Raw genomic sequence first — 15145 nt, 5'->3', positions numbered from 1 at the left:
TCATTACAGTTGGCTCTTTGTGTTCGTGGAAGTTGAGTCCAGGATCTCTGCTGTGGGGATTACAATCTGTAGATGCTTACATAAAATGGCAGAGTATTTGTGTATAACCTATATACATCCTCATGTGTACATTAAATCTCGTCATTGCTTGTAATACCTAACACAATGCAAATGCCATATGAATAGTCATTTTGTGCTGTCCTATATTTCACCTGTTTGGGCACTTGATCAGGTAGTGGATTCAGGGAGAATGGTTCAAATGCTTCTGAGCTATCATTAATGAATAGAAACAAGAAAGGTAGTTAGGGCCCAACACGATAGCTCTATTGGCTAATCCTTAACTTGCAAGCACCAGCATCCCAGATGGACACCGGTTCATATCCTGGTTGTTCCACTTCCCACACAATTCCTTCCTGTGGCCTGGGAAAGCAGCAGAGGGTGTTCCAATGCCTTGGGATCCTGTACCTGTGTGGGAGACCTGAAAGAAAAGAGGAATCTCCTAACCGCTTGCTCATTTTCTAAGTGGCTGCAATGGCTGGTGCTGGGCTTGTCTGAGCCTGGGGGCCAGAAATTTCTTCCAGGTTTCCTATGTGAGGACACAGGCCCAAGCACTTGGGCAGTCATCCTCTGCTGCTTTCCTAGGTCATTACCAGGGAGCTGGATTGGAAGTGGAGTGCAAAACTGGAAGTGGTTCTCAGGATTTAGGCCTGCCAGCAGGCCCCCGGGGTCACCGAGGGTGAGGCGACAGTGCTCTTTGGCCACAAGAAACACCAGAGACAAGCTGGTGAGGAATGCCCATTTGTTTAGCCCAAGTTCCAAGTTTATAAAGGTCTAAGAAAATGGGGGTAAGAGGGCGTTTTTAAGGTAGTCTCTTCACCCAGTAATGACACTGTGATTGGATGAAAGGCTCACCTAGTCCTCTTGACCTTCCAATCGTATCAGAGGTGATATACTATACACAGGGTGGTAAGTTACACCTTCAACCAGGGCAGATGAGTTCTAGGTCATGCCCATGAGGTAGAGACCCGGGGATGATTTCCCCCGTTTTGAGTGCACATCTCTACATTCCTGTTTGTTTCAAATCCAGTTTTGGACCTAGAACTCACTGTCCCCCCTCAGTGTTTGATAAAAATAACAAGGTAGCATCTACAGAGTGCCAGATTATTGGCAGAGGTGAGAAATACCAGGAGTTTAAAGTCTTGGTGGTATTAAGGATGAGCCATCGGACATGGTAAGACTTTAACTGGACCTTACAGAAGGAGTATAACAGAAGAGGAGGAAAATGTTGAGAATTGTTTAGTGCATTTCAGAAAGAGGACAGGACACTGAGACATTTATTGCCTTGCTGGGTGGAGGTAATGTGAAGAGAAGAGGGTGAAGTTACCAGATTAAGTCAACGTGGGTAGGAATTATGGCTGAGTGCATTAAATAATCCAGGACCAACTTGATGAAAGCTAACATGATAGAAAGCAGCCACTAAGTTAGTGACTGATATTAACTGTTCCCTGGGGGATTTAGGATTCTATTGACAGAGATAAGACCCTCAGGGGAAGCCTGGATGTTTTGGAGAAGCTAAGTCATAGGGACTATGGAGCAGTGAAGGGCTATGGTATACAAAGAGGTAACTGGGGACTGCTTAAGCCTCTTTCTGCAGTGGTGGCATCTCCTATGGGCACTGGTTAAAGTCTTTCTGCTCCACTTTTGATTCAGCTTCTTATTAATGTGCCTGGGAAATCTGCAAAAGATGTCCTAGGTCCTTGGGATCCTGCATCCACACGAGAGACCCAGAAGAAGCTCCTGGCTTTAGCCTGGCACAACTCCTAGCCGTTGTGGTCACTGGGGAGTGAGACAGTGGGTGGAAGGTCTCTGCCCTTCCTTCTGTCTCTGTAAACTGCCTTTCAAATAGAAAGAAATGCAATAGATATTTGAAAGTCCATAACTACCTTTCTTCACAGAATCCAAAAAAGGTTCTCTGGCTTATGCTGTTTAATTTATGCAGTGTTTGAAGTGAAACCCACCTAGTGATTATTTGGGATGTGATAAGATTATTACCTCTTTTTATGAAGTAAAATCTTGAAGGAATAAGACTTGGGTTCAAGGCTCTAATTAAGAGGAAATGTTAAGAGGAAAGAGTGGAGCATTGTTTTGGAAGCAAATGGGAGAGGCTAGACAAAGGTAATGTGGAGAAAACTTGACTGGTAGAATGGAGAGTAAGGTAGTTTGTGAGATTAGACTTTGATGTACGAGGTGCGTGTACTGGCTGAGAGTTAAGGGGTACTAGCATTGAGAATGTGAACAGAATGGGAAAGATTTGTCATTGGTTGTGTACTTAGAAGAATTTATCTGTATTGTTTATGTAAATGTTGGATGTAATAGTGATCACAGTTTCAACAGGGTCTCATTCCATTTTATGACTAGCCATCCTTGGTGGTTCTGATGGAGGGCATAAAACTGTGTGGATTACACGGATCTGGGTAAGTTTTTGTAGATCACTAGGAAAGGGTTGAAATATTTGGCTGTGGCTCAGAAAGGAACAAAGAGAGAAAGAATGAAGATGTAAAAGGGGAGATGGAAATGCCCCAAGAAGATGGAGCACGAGACGTACAGTTTGAAAGCATTACCCAAAAGGAGAGAAGGTGGTGGGGAGTAGTTTTAAACTGAGAACTTTAGGCATGGATGAGTCTACTGTCGTCACTCTCTGAGAAAAAGAATGGAGATGAAAAATGTGAGCCAAATGTGTAGTTTCAGAGCAGGAAAATAGCGAATTGTAGTTTACAGAGGACTTTTACGTATTTTACAGCATTCTTTTTTTTTTTTTAAGATTTATTTTTATTATTTTTTCATTGGAAAGGCAGATATACAGAGAGGAGAGACAGAGAGGAAGATATGATTCACTCCCCAAGTGAGCGCAACGGCCAATACTATGCCGATTCGAAGCCAGGAGCCTCTTCCGGGTCTCCCACGCGGGTGCAGGGTCCCAAAGCTTTGGGCCATCCTTGACTGCTTTCCCAGGCCACAGGCAGGGAGCTGGAAGGGAAGCAGGGCTGCCAGGATTAGAACCGGCGCCCATGTGGGATCCCGGGTGTGCAAGGCGAGGACCTTAACCACTTGCGCCACAGCGCCGGGCCCTACAGCATTCTTAAAGCCATCTTATGAAGATATGGATAAGGTAGACACTGTTATTCTGTGTTATAGAAGATCAAGTTGAGGCACACCCCCTCTAGAGCCTTGGCTTATGAGTCTGTGGATTTAACCAGTCATACATTGAAAATAATTGGATGAAGCTGATCTTTTACTGAACATGTAGATTTCCTCTCATTATTCCCTTTAGCCATGGTAGTCTAACATCTATTACATCCATAGCATTTCTGTTGTAGATTTTATAAGTAATTTAAAGGTGATTTAAAATATGTGGGAGTATGTGCTGAGGTTATAGGGAAATGCTATACTACTATTTTTTTTTTTATTTTTTTTTTAAGATTTATTTATTTATTGGAAAGTCAGACATACAGAGAGGAGGAAAGACAGAGAGGAAGATCTGTCTGATGATTCACTCCCTAAGTGAGCGCAACAGCCAATGCTGTGCCAATCCGAATCCAGGATCTAGGAACTTGTTTCGGATATCCCTCATGGGTGCAGGGTCCCAAGGCATTGGGCTGTCCTAGATTGCTTTCCCAGGCCACAAGCAGGGAGCTGGATGGAAAGTGGAGCTGCTGGGATTAGAACCGGCACCCATATGGGATCCTGGCGCGTTCAAGGCAAGGACTTAAGCCGCTAGGCCACGCCGCTGGGCCCCTATACTACTAGTTTAGATAAGGGACTTACATCTGCAGGTTGTGCAGGATCAGCCTTTCAGGCACACTGGCTGGTGTCAAGGACAGCTATATTCATAGATTTATTTTTTCATTACTGTTCAAAATGGAACAAATGTGATTTACTGTGCAAAAATTTTAAGAATGAATATTGAAAAATAAAAAAAGTATTACCCAAATTTCTCCCTCTAGTGTTAAATTTGATGGATAATCTTCCAGACTCTGATATAGATCTATAAATTTACTGCTTAATGTGAACTGATTTCCAAAGTAACACAATCACAATTTTTAACAGCTATATGTATTCCATTGTTTGTATTCCTAGAAATCAAATCAAATCAAATCAATTCCTAGAAATTCACTACATTATAATGAAGTGAATATTCCTGTACATATCTTGATATTTCTGTGTAAAATAAACTTTAATTAAAAAGTCAAATTAATAAATCAAAGACCATGCACATTGAAAATTTTTATAGATGTTATCAAATTGCTCACTAGGGAGATTATACTAATTTATATTCAGAATATAAAATTGTGTTTGTAACCTTACTTTTGTTACCACTAGATACTGGTGGTTTTTCTCATTCTGGTTTGTCATAACAGGCTATCCATTTTAAAGCTTGTTTCTTTGATGACTAATGAGGTTAAGTTTTTTTGTTTTGTTTTGTTTTAAATCTGTTTGCTGGCATTGTATCTTTGCCTTGTGAGTAACAGAGAGAAAGTCAGAAGCTGTTCCGGATGGAGGGTGGCGTGAGTTTGGGAGAGCAGCTGTGGTGTGGAGAAGTGGCCAGGCTGGTCCAGGTGTCTTGTCCTGCCTCCAGCGGCAGGCAGTCTGCGCCTTGCTTGTCTACCAAGAGTGCAGTTAGTTGGGACCATGTTTCAACGTTTTTGTAATACATTTGAGTTTTTTGTTTTTGTATTTAAAGAAACATTTAATTTATTTTGGGGAAAACTAAGCGTCACCATGGTTCATGGTGGCTCCCATCATCTGTGCTCCGATGCTTTCCCATCAGAGTTAGCTGTCGTTATTTTCTGTGTGTCCTTGTACTACAGAGTGAAAAGAAAAACCCATTCTTGCACTGCCCTTGCATTTGCTGTGTGCGTTGTCATGTACTTGGAGGAGGGGTGGGGGTGAGTATTTGTTGCGGCAGTTAAGGAACCCCTTGGCTGCCCACATTTCTTATTGGAGGGTCTAGGTTCAGTCCTGCTAGGCCCTTGGTTCTAGCTTCCTGCAGGTAGGCACTTTCGGAGCAGCAGCTGATGGCTGAAATAATTTTTTTCTCACCCACTTGGAAGACTGCATTGAGCTCCTAGTTCTCAGCTTCAGCCTGGCCAGGCCCTAGCTGTTGGTTACACTGAAAAATCAGCAAGATTAAACTGACGTAGTTAGTTTCATTGAAGCTGAACACTCACAACATGGCAGTGTTCCTGTGGATCCAGATCCAGGTTCCTGTAGATTTGACATCCTGTACCTAGGCTGTATCCTAGGCTGGTGCCATTCTCTTGCTGCTTTTCTGTAAATCCGGCCCCATTCTCTATTGTTTTTGTTTTGCTTTGTTTTTTACATAGCACTTCCTATTGTATATAACCCTCTTTCAAGTGTAATTTTTTTAAAAAGATTGATTTTGGGCCTGGTGGTGTGGCCTCACGGCTAAAGTCCTCGCCTTGAACGCGTCAAGATCCCATATGGGCACCGGTTCTAATCCCGGCAGCCCCACTTCCCATACAGCTCCCTGCTTGTGGCCTGGGAAAGCAGTAGAGGACAGCCCAAGGCTTTGGGACCCTGCACCCATGTGGGATACCCGGAAGAAGTTCCTGGATCCTGGCTTCGGATTGGCATAGCATCGGCCGTTGCACTCGCTTGGGGAGTGAATCATCGGACAGAAGATCTTCCTCTCTGTCTCTCCTCCTCTCTGTATATCTGACTTTCCAATAAAAATAAATAAATCTTTTTAAAAAATTGATTTTGATTTATTTACTTTTATTGGAAAGTCAGATTTATAGAGTAAAGAAGAGAAAGACCTTCCATCCGCTGGTTCACTCCCAAAGTGGCCACAGTGGCCAGAGCTGAGCTGATCCAAAGCCAGGAGCTTGTTTCGGGTTTCCCATGTTGGTATAGGGTCTCAAAGCTTTGGGCTGTCCTCTACTGACTTTCCACACCACAAGCAGGGAGCTGGATGGGAAGTGGAGCAGCCAAGATACAAACTGGTGCCCATGTCGGATCCCAGTGTGCAAGGCCGAGGACTTTAGCCACTAGGCTCCTGCGCCAGGCCCTCACATGTAAGTTTCTTAAGTGAAGCTTATGCCTTTATTTTGGTGGCTTCATCCATCCCAGTGGTGTGTGAAGGCAGACTGGATTGTTTTCTAATACCAAAAAGATATACTGCAGCTAACTTTTTCCAAGGTTTGACAGTTGTGGTTGAATTAGTATTGGGGTGGAAAGGCAGAATTTTATTAGACCTTGATCTGGTTCAACCTTCCAGCCCAAATGTTGGCATGGCAGAGCTATTGTAACTTTCTCTTCAGGTTGACTGTGCCTTTAGAGTTTGATGGTATTTGTTCTTTCTCAGCCTAGAAGGTGGCAAGACTGAAATGTTACAGCTCAGTAGAGTTGTTTGTTGGGAAAATATTCTTTTGTCAGATGTGTCGACCTAGCTTGAAGATTAACTTCTTTACTGAGTTAAGCTTTCAGAGAAGAGTGGAAGAATTGGTTTAGGTAGTTATATATATAAATTTTATGAAGTCCTGGTACTTTGGGACTTCAAGTTGGTGAGACCCTCAGTACTCTTTTTGCTGTCCGCCCAATATTGTCTTTTTTGAGACTTACTGATAATTCAAAGAATGAGTCTGAAAGTGATTTTAAAGTTCCTTTTTTCTGATACTGCCCATACTTCTCACAAACCCAGAAGGGTCAGCTCTTGAGTTCCACAGCCAGCGCTCTGCCTTCTGTGCCGAGATCTCTGGGTGGAAGGGCTGGACCACGCAGGTGTGGCGCAGTTCAGGTTGTCCCTCTCTGCCCCCTTTCCCTCACCCTCCCCTTCTCTGCTTTAGCTTCCTGCCACCCCTCCTCGCCTGTACTACCTCTCTAATTCTGTCACCCCTCATTCCCTGTCTTATTTCTAGGCCCTATGGCTAGCTAGGAGGGGTTAATGAGATGAAGACTTGAAATTAACAGTGGTTCTTACCACTCAAGGTGTGGTGTGCAGGGAGGAAACTCTGTGACATGTGACTATTATGTTCTTTTTCCTAGGATGCCCACAACTGCATTCCTGAGCTGGACAGTGAGACAGCCATGTTTTCTGTCTACGATGGACATGGAGGTAACTTCAGTGAATCACACTGGTGACATTCTAGGACCTTGATTGCAGACTTTAAAGGGCTCCCTGGGTTCTGGCCCTTAGCTGTCATTTCCTGCTTGGTACTGTTTTTTCCTTACTCTGTCATTTTTATTGTATTGGTTAATAATTTTACCAGGCCTTATTTTAATCTACAAAGCTTCATTTTACATTTAGGATTTACCTTTTTTTTTTTTTTTTTTAACCAAAGAACTGAGGGTACAGCATAGGTAAAAACAAGCAGGGGGTATATTAAAATACCTCCCGAAATGTGATGGTATGTAATCTACCTTCTGGTCAGAGCTTTCCAAGCATTGTGCTGAAAAGCTATTTACCCTCTTAATTCTTGAAAAATTAATATCTTGCTTTCTCTATGTGGAAAACACTGCTCTGAGTGACCCAGCCTTTCTTCTAGGGGAGGAAGTTGCGTTGTATTGTGCCAAATATCTTCCTGACATCATCAAAGATCAGAAGGCCTACAAGGAAGGCAAACTACAGAAGGTCTGTTTTCTGCTTGTGCGGGCTTTCCTTTGTTTCCAGCTGTGGCTTTTCCTTGCTTTCTGTAGCTGGTTACAGCATAATTACTGTATTTCTTAAGTCTTTACCTGAAATGAGCTTATTACCACTTTTTAAATCTGCCTTATCTACTGTTTTACCTATTAGTGGCTCTTGTGACAGCTCACACTGTATCCCATCTTTGTGCCCAGAATTTCTATGTAGGCCATTCTTTTGGGACCCATGTACTTGCCTTATACTGTTTTGTTTATATTCAGGCTTTAGAAGATGCTTTCTTGGCTATTGATGCCAAACTGACCACTGAGGAAGTCATCAAGGAGCTGGCACAGATTGCAGGGCGACCCACTGAGGATGAGGATGAAAAAGAGAAAGTAGCTGATGAAGATGATGGTGAGTTTGGTATCCCCTTGTTTGAGAAGAAAGCAACATTTTAAAGAACTGTGCATATATTGTTGATCAGATACCTGGGAAGTCCCTGCATTGCTGAGCCCTGTGATGTATACTACCTGTGGTTAGGAAGGAGGGAGGCAGTTAACCTTTGCTGAGTGCCTAGCAAGCATCCTTGGTTGTAGTTGGAAGCATTTGGATAGATATTATCCTTTGTCATTGTGATGGGGTCTTCCTGGTTCTGCTGTACTGATTAGGCCCAACAGCCAGCCATTAAGCCTTGACTTGAGGCCTAGACTAGCAATGGGAGCTCTCTCTTTCCCAGCTAAATCGGGGTTTCCAGCTTAACAATACCAAATGAAGGGCAAGAGGGGATATGGAATAACTAGTGTTCTCTTGATTAAGAAGAAATAGAAATAGAGGAGGTCTGTGGAAGAGTAGGTCCTCTGAACCTAAATGAGTGAGAGGCACCCAGGAGTGATAGGTGGGGCAGGGTCTGTGGGGAAGGCAGAGTTTAGGCTGCAAAGGCATGATGGTAGTTAGGGCGACTGACCCCAGTAAGACCCTGGCTCAGGGCTCTGATTTAGCCTCTTCCCTACAGTGGACAATGAGGAAGCTGCACTGCTGCATGAAGAGGCAACCATGACTATTGAAGAACTGCTGACACGCTACGGGCAGAACTGTCACAAGGGCTCTCCAAACAGCAAATCTGGAGCTGGGACAGGCGAGGAACCAGGGTCCCAGGGCCTCAATGGGGAGACAGGACCCGAGGACCCACCTAGGGAAACTCCTTCACAGGAAAATGGCCCTACATCAAAAGCCCATACAGGGCTTTCCTCCAGCTCGGAACGTGGGACTGAGGCAGGCCAGGTTGGTGAACCTGGCACTCCTACTGGCGAGGCTGGGCCTTCCTGCTCTTCAGCCTCGGACAAGTTGCCTCGAGTTGCTAAGTCCAAGTTCTTTGAGGACAGTGAGGATGAGTCAGATGAGGCGGAGGAGGAAGAGGAAGACAGTGAGGTAAGGGCAAGCAAATGCTGAAGTTACTGAGAGGGCCTGTTTGGTCAGCTCTCTTTTCCTTCTCCTGTCTTGATTTTATCCCCCAGTACTCCACTGTATTCTAAATTTAGGCCTTCTTGAATCCGTCCCAAGTACCACTTAGCCTTAGCCCTCTGACTTTGTCTTTTGTCAATAACATAATCAATTTCTGTCTGTGTCCTAGAGAGAATACAAAAGTAGTTGATGCTACCTTGGGTATTTGGTGTTTCCTTCCCTGGGCAATATATTTTTCTGATCATGCTACCTGGAAGGTACTTCCGGCTGGCAGGCCTGGCCTTGGGGCTTCATGCTGGTGATTACTAAGCCAAGCTCAGGATGAGTCTTAAACTTATCCTCGCCCTCTCCCTTTCCCAGAGCTCGTGATCATGTAGTTGTATCTTTTCGGGTGGTATTCTGAGTCCAAGTTGGGGTGGGGTACAGCAGGTAGCGATCCTAGTCTCAGCAGCCCGGCACCCTCCTTCTGGCAGGAGTGCAGTGAGGAAGAAGATGGCTACAGCAGTGAGGAGGCAAGGAGTGAGGAAGATGAGGATGACACTGAGGAGGCCGAGGAGGAGGAAGAGGAGGAGGAGGAGGAAGAAGAAGAGGAGATGATGGTGCCTGGGATGGAAGGCAAAGAGGAGGTATGTATGTGGGGAGGAGGAGAGGTGAATTCGGACAAGTCAAGAGGCAGCTGCAAACACTTCGATTCTGACAGGCAACACGAGCCCCTTACTATCTTAGTGGGGAAGTTGTAGACAGGAGAGAGTTACTCTACAGGGGAAACTGTGGGGTAAATGTTTTGGGTAGGATTTTTTCAGAAAAGGTTGGGAGCTTGTTGCTGTCTCTGAAAGATAAAGTCTGCCTTCTTCCTGTTTGTTAAAGATGTTTTGGATGCCCCAGGGAGAGAAGAGCACAGGTAACTGTCAGGGGTGTGTCGGTGACAAACTTGTGTCCAGGGACTCCCATGATGTTCCTTTTCTTCTCTTAAGCCTGGCTCTGACAGTGGCACAACAGCAGTGGTGGCTCTGATACGAGGAAAGCAGCTGATCGTGGCCAATGCAGGAGACTCTCGCTGTGTAGTGTCCGAGGCTGGCAAAGCTTTAGACATGTCCTATGACCACAAACCGGAGGATGAAGTGGAGCTAGCACGCATCAAGAATGCTGGTGGCAAAGTTACTATGGATGGGCGAGTCAACGGGGGCCTCAACCTTTCTCGGGCCATTGGTAAGGGCCAGGAAACTACAGTAAAGATGGTTGGGGTCTTGTCCTCTCTCCCTGACTTAGTATCAGACTATATAGCTGTTGTACCTTTCAAAGTACTTCCATCTTTGCTGCCTCTTTGTTTAACATTTCTAGGAAGTAACCCAGAGCACTGTCAGTATTCTCAGTACCGTTAGGGTAGTGAAGACAACAGGGGAGAGAGAGACTTACCTTAAGGCTCAGCAACCTGATGCAGAGGTGAAAATAGAACACACTTGCACTGGGTGATGGGACGTCATGGAGAAAGGAGTGAATGGCAATAGCAAGAAAAACAAGTCTGTGGGAAGCACTAACCCACTGGTCAACCAACCATTCCTTTACTTCAGGAGACCACTTTTACAAGAGAAACAAAAACCTGCCACCTGAGGAACAGATGATCTCAGCCCTTCCTGACATCAAGGTGCTGACTCTGACCGATGACCACGAGTTCATGGTCATTGCCTGTGATGGCATCTGGTGAGCACTGGTGAATGCCCTAGAATGAATGCCTTTTGGGCAGCAATACAACCTAGATAGGAGTAAGCTTGGAGCTGTTGTGGGGATGGAGCCCGGGCAAGTGGCTTGGTACTGCTCTGTCCTGCTAATGAGTAGAGTGTAAAGAGGATTCTATCATTTTTGACTCCAGGAATGTGATGAGCAGCCAGGAAGTTGTAGACTTTATTCAGTCAAAGATAAGCCAACGTGATGAAAATGGGGAGCTTCGGTTACTGTCATCCATTGTGGAAGAGGTGAGTTCCAGGAAGAAGAGGGGAAGCCTGGTCTACATAAACACGGTTCTCCCTTTTTCAGTATCAGTAATTACTGACATACTGAGCCCCCCCCAGAAAGTGCCCCCTCTCATGTCCTGGCTGCCTTTTGCCTCCTGGGTCAGAGTGAGCTGTGCCTGTTCTCATGCCAGGTCCCTTGGAGCAGGGGTAACCCTCTTATGGGACTGCAGGTTCCCCAAAAGGTGTTAAGACCCCAAAGCTAAGCTGTGCCGTCCTTTTTTAGCTGCTGGATCAGTGCCTGGCACCAGACACTTCCGGGGATGGGACAGGGTGTGACAACATGACCTGCATCATCATTTGCTTCAAGCCCCGGAACACGGCAGAGCTCCCGCCCGATAGTGGCAAGCGGAAACTGGAGGAGGTGTTTTCTGCCGAGGGGGGTGAAGAAAATGGCAACAGCGACAAGAAGAAGAAGGCCAAGCGGGACTAGCGGCCACCCCAACCCCCTGCCCACCCGGACTGTTTTCTGAGCCCTCCGGACCCGAGACTGAGTTTTGTCTTTTTCCTTTAGCCTTAGCAGTGGTGTGAGGGGTGCAGGGGAGCCGGTGGCTTGAGCTGAGCCCGGTCCAAAGAGGCTCCCCGCGGCACGGCCGCCCTCCCCGGGCGCTGCGCGGTTCCATGCCTGGGCACGGCAGTGTTGGAGGGAAGGACTGACGGCTCTGGTTTTTACTCTGTGAACACTTTATTTAAGGACATTCTTTTTTATCGGCGGCCCCGTGGTCCCGGCCGCTCGCGCCCACTCTGTTGTACACTTTCAATCAACACTTTTTCAGACTAAAGGCCAAAACCGAATCGTGCCCATGGTGTCCTTCTTTCACTGTCGCCCTACCGGGAGCTTAGTGTGTGCGTGGCCCGGGGAGGGGGGTGGGTGTGCAGCGGGTGTGTGGTGGGGCGGCCCCTGCGCAGCGGCGCCTCCGGGCTCAGCCTCCGCTCCCTGCGACTCCCTGGTTCCTCCGGGACGGGCGGGTTCGCGAGTCTGACTCCGCACGCCGATTGGCTCGTCCACCCGCTCGTCACAATCACTTCCTGGTCACACCGCGACCGCCGCCGTACGTCTCGCGGACTACGCGTCCCGTGCGGCTCTGCGACGGCGGAAGCGGAAGCGAGCACGGAGGTACCAGCTGGTCTCCATGGGGGGGTAGGGGGCTCCATGAATGGAAGAGGCGGCGGCGGCGGGAGCGGCCTGAGCTGGGGGCCGGGGCCAGGGCCGGGGGCTGCCGGCGGCCCGCGCCGCTGCATGGGGGCGGCCCGCGGCCCCTGAGAGGAAGGGCGGGGGGGAGGGGCGGCGCGCCGGGAGGGGCGGGGCCGGGCGACCGCGGCCGGAGGCGCGTCGGGCTGGAGCCGGTCACGATGCCCCGAAGGAAACAGAGCCACCCGCAGCCCGTGAAGTGCGAGGGGGTCAAAGGTCAGGGGTCAGGGACCTGGCGTGGGGAGGGAGGGGGCGGGCTGGGTCAGTGGAGTGCGTGCTGGTCAGGGTGGAGGGGGGCTTTTGAGGGATGGGGCGGGCGGACCGGGCTCCAGCTTCCCGCTGAGGTGATGAGGGTCGCGGGGCGGGGGGTGCCGCCCCTAAGGGAGGATCCACAAGCCCCCTGCCCTCCTCAGTGGACCCCGAGGAGACCCTCGACGAAGGCCCCGGGACCCTGGTCTTGGAGAGTGACTTGCTGCTGGGCCAGGATCTGGAGTTTGAGGAGGAAGAGGAAGAGGAGGAAGGTGACGCTAATAGCGACCGACTCATGGGCTTCGAGAGAGACTCCGAAGGTGGGTCGGGGCTTGGCTAGGATTTGGTGGCCCCTGGGACGAGGGTGGGCCACCTGAGTTTGGCTTGAGGCTGGATCCTGCATGACAGCACCAGGTGACGGGCGCGCCCTCCCTGGGCCAGACCCTTCACCCTCGCCACCTGCCCACCTGCCCGGCCTTGGGCGGTCCTGGGGGCGCCCTGCAAGAACTCCTTACCATGGGTGTGCCCTTCATCATCTCCCTCTGTCTTCTGCCTGCCCCATGAGATAGCTTATTCTAGAAACAGCCCAAAACTGCACATGATTCTAGTAAGCTTAGAGACTTGTGGACGCCCGCAGTCCTTGGGCCATTGTGAGCCGTGGATTCTCCACCCAGTAGGATTGGGTTTGTGGAACAACAGGCTTCATCAGAGCCCGGAGCGTGGCGTGGTCCAGGCAAGTTGGAAGCCTGCTCCTGTTGATCCTGCTTCTTGTGTCCGCCTCCACAGGAGACTCTCTGGGGCCCAGGCCTGGGCTTCCCTACGGGCTGAGCGACGACGAGTCTGGGGGCGGCCGGGCGCTGAGTGCGGACAGTGAAGTGGAGGAGCCAGCCAGGGGGCCAGGGGAGGCCAGGGGTGAGAGGCCAGGCCCAGCCTGCCAGCTGTGTGGGGGGCCCACAGGTGAGGGGCCGTGTTGTGGGGCAGGAGGGCCGGGTGGGGGGCCCCCGCTGCCCCCACGGCTGCTGTACTCATGCCGCCTCTGCGCCTTCGTGTCCCACTACTCGAGCCACCTGAAGCGGCACATGCAGACACACAGCGGGGAGAAGCCGTTCCGCTGTGGCCGCTGCCCCTACGCCTCAGCCCAGCTCGTCAACTTGACACGACATACCCGCACCCACACTGGCGAGAAGCCCTACCGCTGTCCCCACTGCCCCTTTGCCTGCAGCAGCCTGGGCAACCTGAGGCGGCACCAGCGCACCCACACGGGGCCCCCCACCCCTCCCTGCCCGACCTGTGGCTTCCGATGCTGTGCTGTACGACCGACCCGGCCTCCCAGTCCCACAGAGCAGGAGGGGGCGGTACCACGGCGACCTGAAGGTGAAGAGCAAGGGAGCAGAGGGTCTGGGTGGGTGGGCACAGGGGGTGTTTGGATTCTTAGCCCAGTCTCCTTCTCCCCACAGATGCTCTGCTTCTTCCAGATCTGAGCCTTCACGTGCCACCAGGCGGTGCCAGCTTCCTGCCAGACTGTGGGCCATTGCGTGGTGAAGGGGAGGGCCTGTGTGGGACTGGAGCAGAGCCACTGCCAGAGTTGCTGTTCCCATGGACCTGCCGGGGCTGTGGACAAGAGCTGGAGGACGGGGAGGGCAGCCGGCTGGGGGCTGCCCTGTGTGGGCGCTGCATGCGAGGAGAAACTGGAGGGGGTGCCGGCGCAGGGCCCCAGGGTCCCAGTGACAAAGGCTTTGCCTGTAGCCTCTGCCCCTTTGCCACTCACTACCCTAACCACTTGGCACGGCACATGAAGACGCACAGCGGCGAGAAGCCTTTCCGCTGTGCCCGCTGTCCTTATGCCTCAGCTCACCTGGACAATCTGAAGCGGCATCAGCGTGTCCACACAGGGGAGAAGCCCTACAAGTGTCCCCTCTGCCCCTATGCCTGTGGCAACCTGGCCAACCTCAAGCGTCATGGGCGCATCCACTCTGGCGACAAACCTTTTCGGTGTAGCCTGTGCAACTACAGCTGCAACCAGAGCATGAACCTCAAACGCCACATGCTACGGCACACAGGCGAGAAACCCTTCCGCTGTGCTACTTGCGCCTACACCACAGGCCACTGGGACAATTACAAACGCCACCAGAAGGTGCATGGCCACGGGGGGCCGGCAGGGCCTGGCCTCTCTGCCTCAGAGAGCTGGGCCCCACCTCACAGCACCCCCTCTGTTTTGAGCTCTCGGGGTCCACCAGCCTTGGGTGCCACTGGCAGCAGGGCTCTGCATACAGACTCACCCTGAACAAGGGCCTATTCCTCCAGAGCCCTACCAATGAGCCCTGGTTCTCCATACCTTTTCTACCAATGGACCAGAAGTCACCTCTTTCTTCCCCCGCTGGCCAGGGGCTCCACAGACTAACTTAGGCGCTGTATGGACCAGCTCAGACCCCCGCAGGCAGGGGCCCAGATGGACCAAAGGGGCCTTCCCTTGACTGCACTTGATGAGCTCAGTGAGGGGGCCTTGGGGTCACTGCTGGGACCTACTCAGCCTTCCACCTGTTTATTTAACTTATTTCAGTGCTTTATAATAAAGGAAACACTAACAGAGCC

At 49.9% G+C, this 15145-nt stretch overlaps 2 protein-coding genes across 2 annotated transcripts in view; both read left to right on the top strand.

Moving 5' to 3' along the window:
* The window catches only part of LOC121166272 (protein phosphatase 1G), a 30427-nt gene extending 18523 nt beyond the window's left edge, over positions 1-11904 (top strand). The window contains exons 2-10 of the mRNA XM_040995388.1: positions 7066-7135; positions 7566-7651; positions 7924-8056; positions 8655-9070; positions 9577-9729; positions 10078-10312; positions 10675-10804; positions 10974-11076; positions 11339-11904. Coding sequence (XP_040851322.1) covers positions 7066-7135; positions 7566-7651; positions 7924-8056; positions 8655-9070; positions 9577-9729; positions 10078-10312; positions 10675-10804; positions 10974-11076; positions 11339-11545 — 1533 coding nt within the window. The 3' untranslated portion in view covers positions 11546-11904. The remainder of the gene's footprint in view (positions 1-7065; positions 7136-7565; positions 7652-7923; positions 8057-8654; positions 9071-9576; positions 9730-10077; positions 10313-10674; positions 10805-10973; positions 11077-11338) is intronic.
* Positions 11905-12427: 523 nt separating this feature from the next.
* Positions 12428-15142, top strand: LOC121166268 (zinc finger protein 513). Its single transcript, XM_040995374.1, has 4 exons — positions 12428-12520; positions 12718-12873; positions 13340-13927; positions 14011-15142. Exons 1-4 carry the CDS (start codon positions 12466-12468, stop codon positions 14835-14837), a joined length of 1626 nt encoding a protein of 541 aa, XP_040851308.1. The 5' UTR covers positions 12428-12465; the 3' UTR covers positions 14838-15142.
* The last annotated feature ends 3 nt before the right edge of the window (positions 15143-15145 follow it).

This window comes from Ochotona curzoniae, unplaced genomic scaffold (genome assembly GCF_017591425.1).
Source record: "Ochotona curzoniae isolate NIBS_2020 unplaced genomic scaffold, NIBS_Ocur_1.0 patch106, whole genome shotgun sequence".
Taxonomy (NCBI): Eukaryota; Metazoa; Chordata; class Mammalia; order Lagomorpha; family Ochotonidae; genus Ochotona; species Ochotona curzoniae.
The sequence above is the reverse complement of the archived record's forward strand: the minus strand, read 5'-3'. Positions and strand labels throughout refer to the sequence as shown.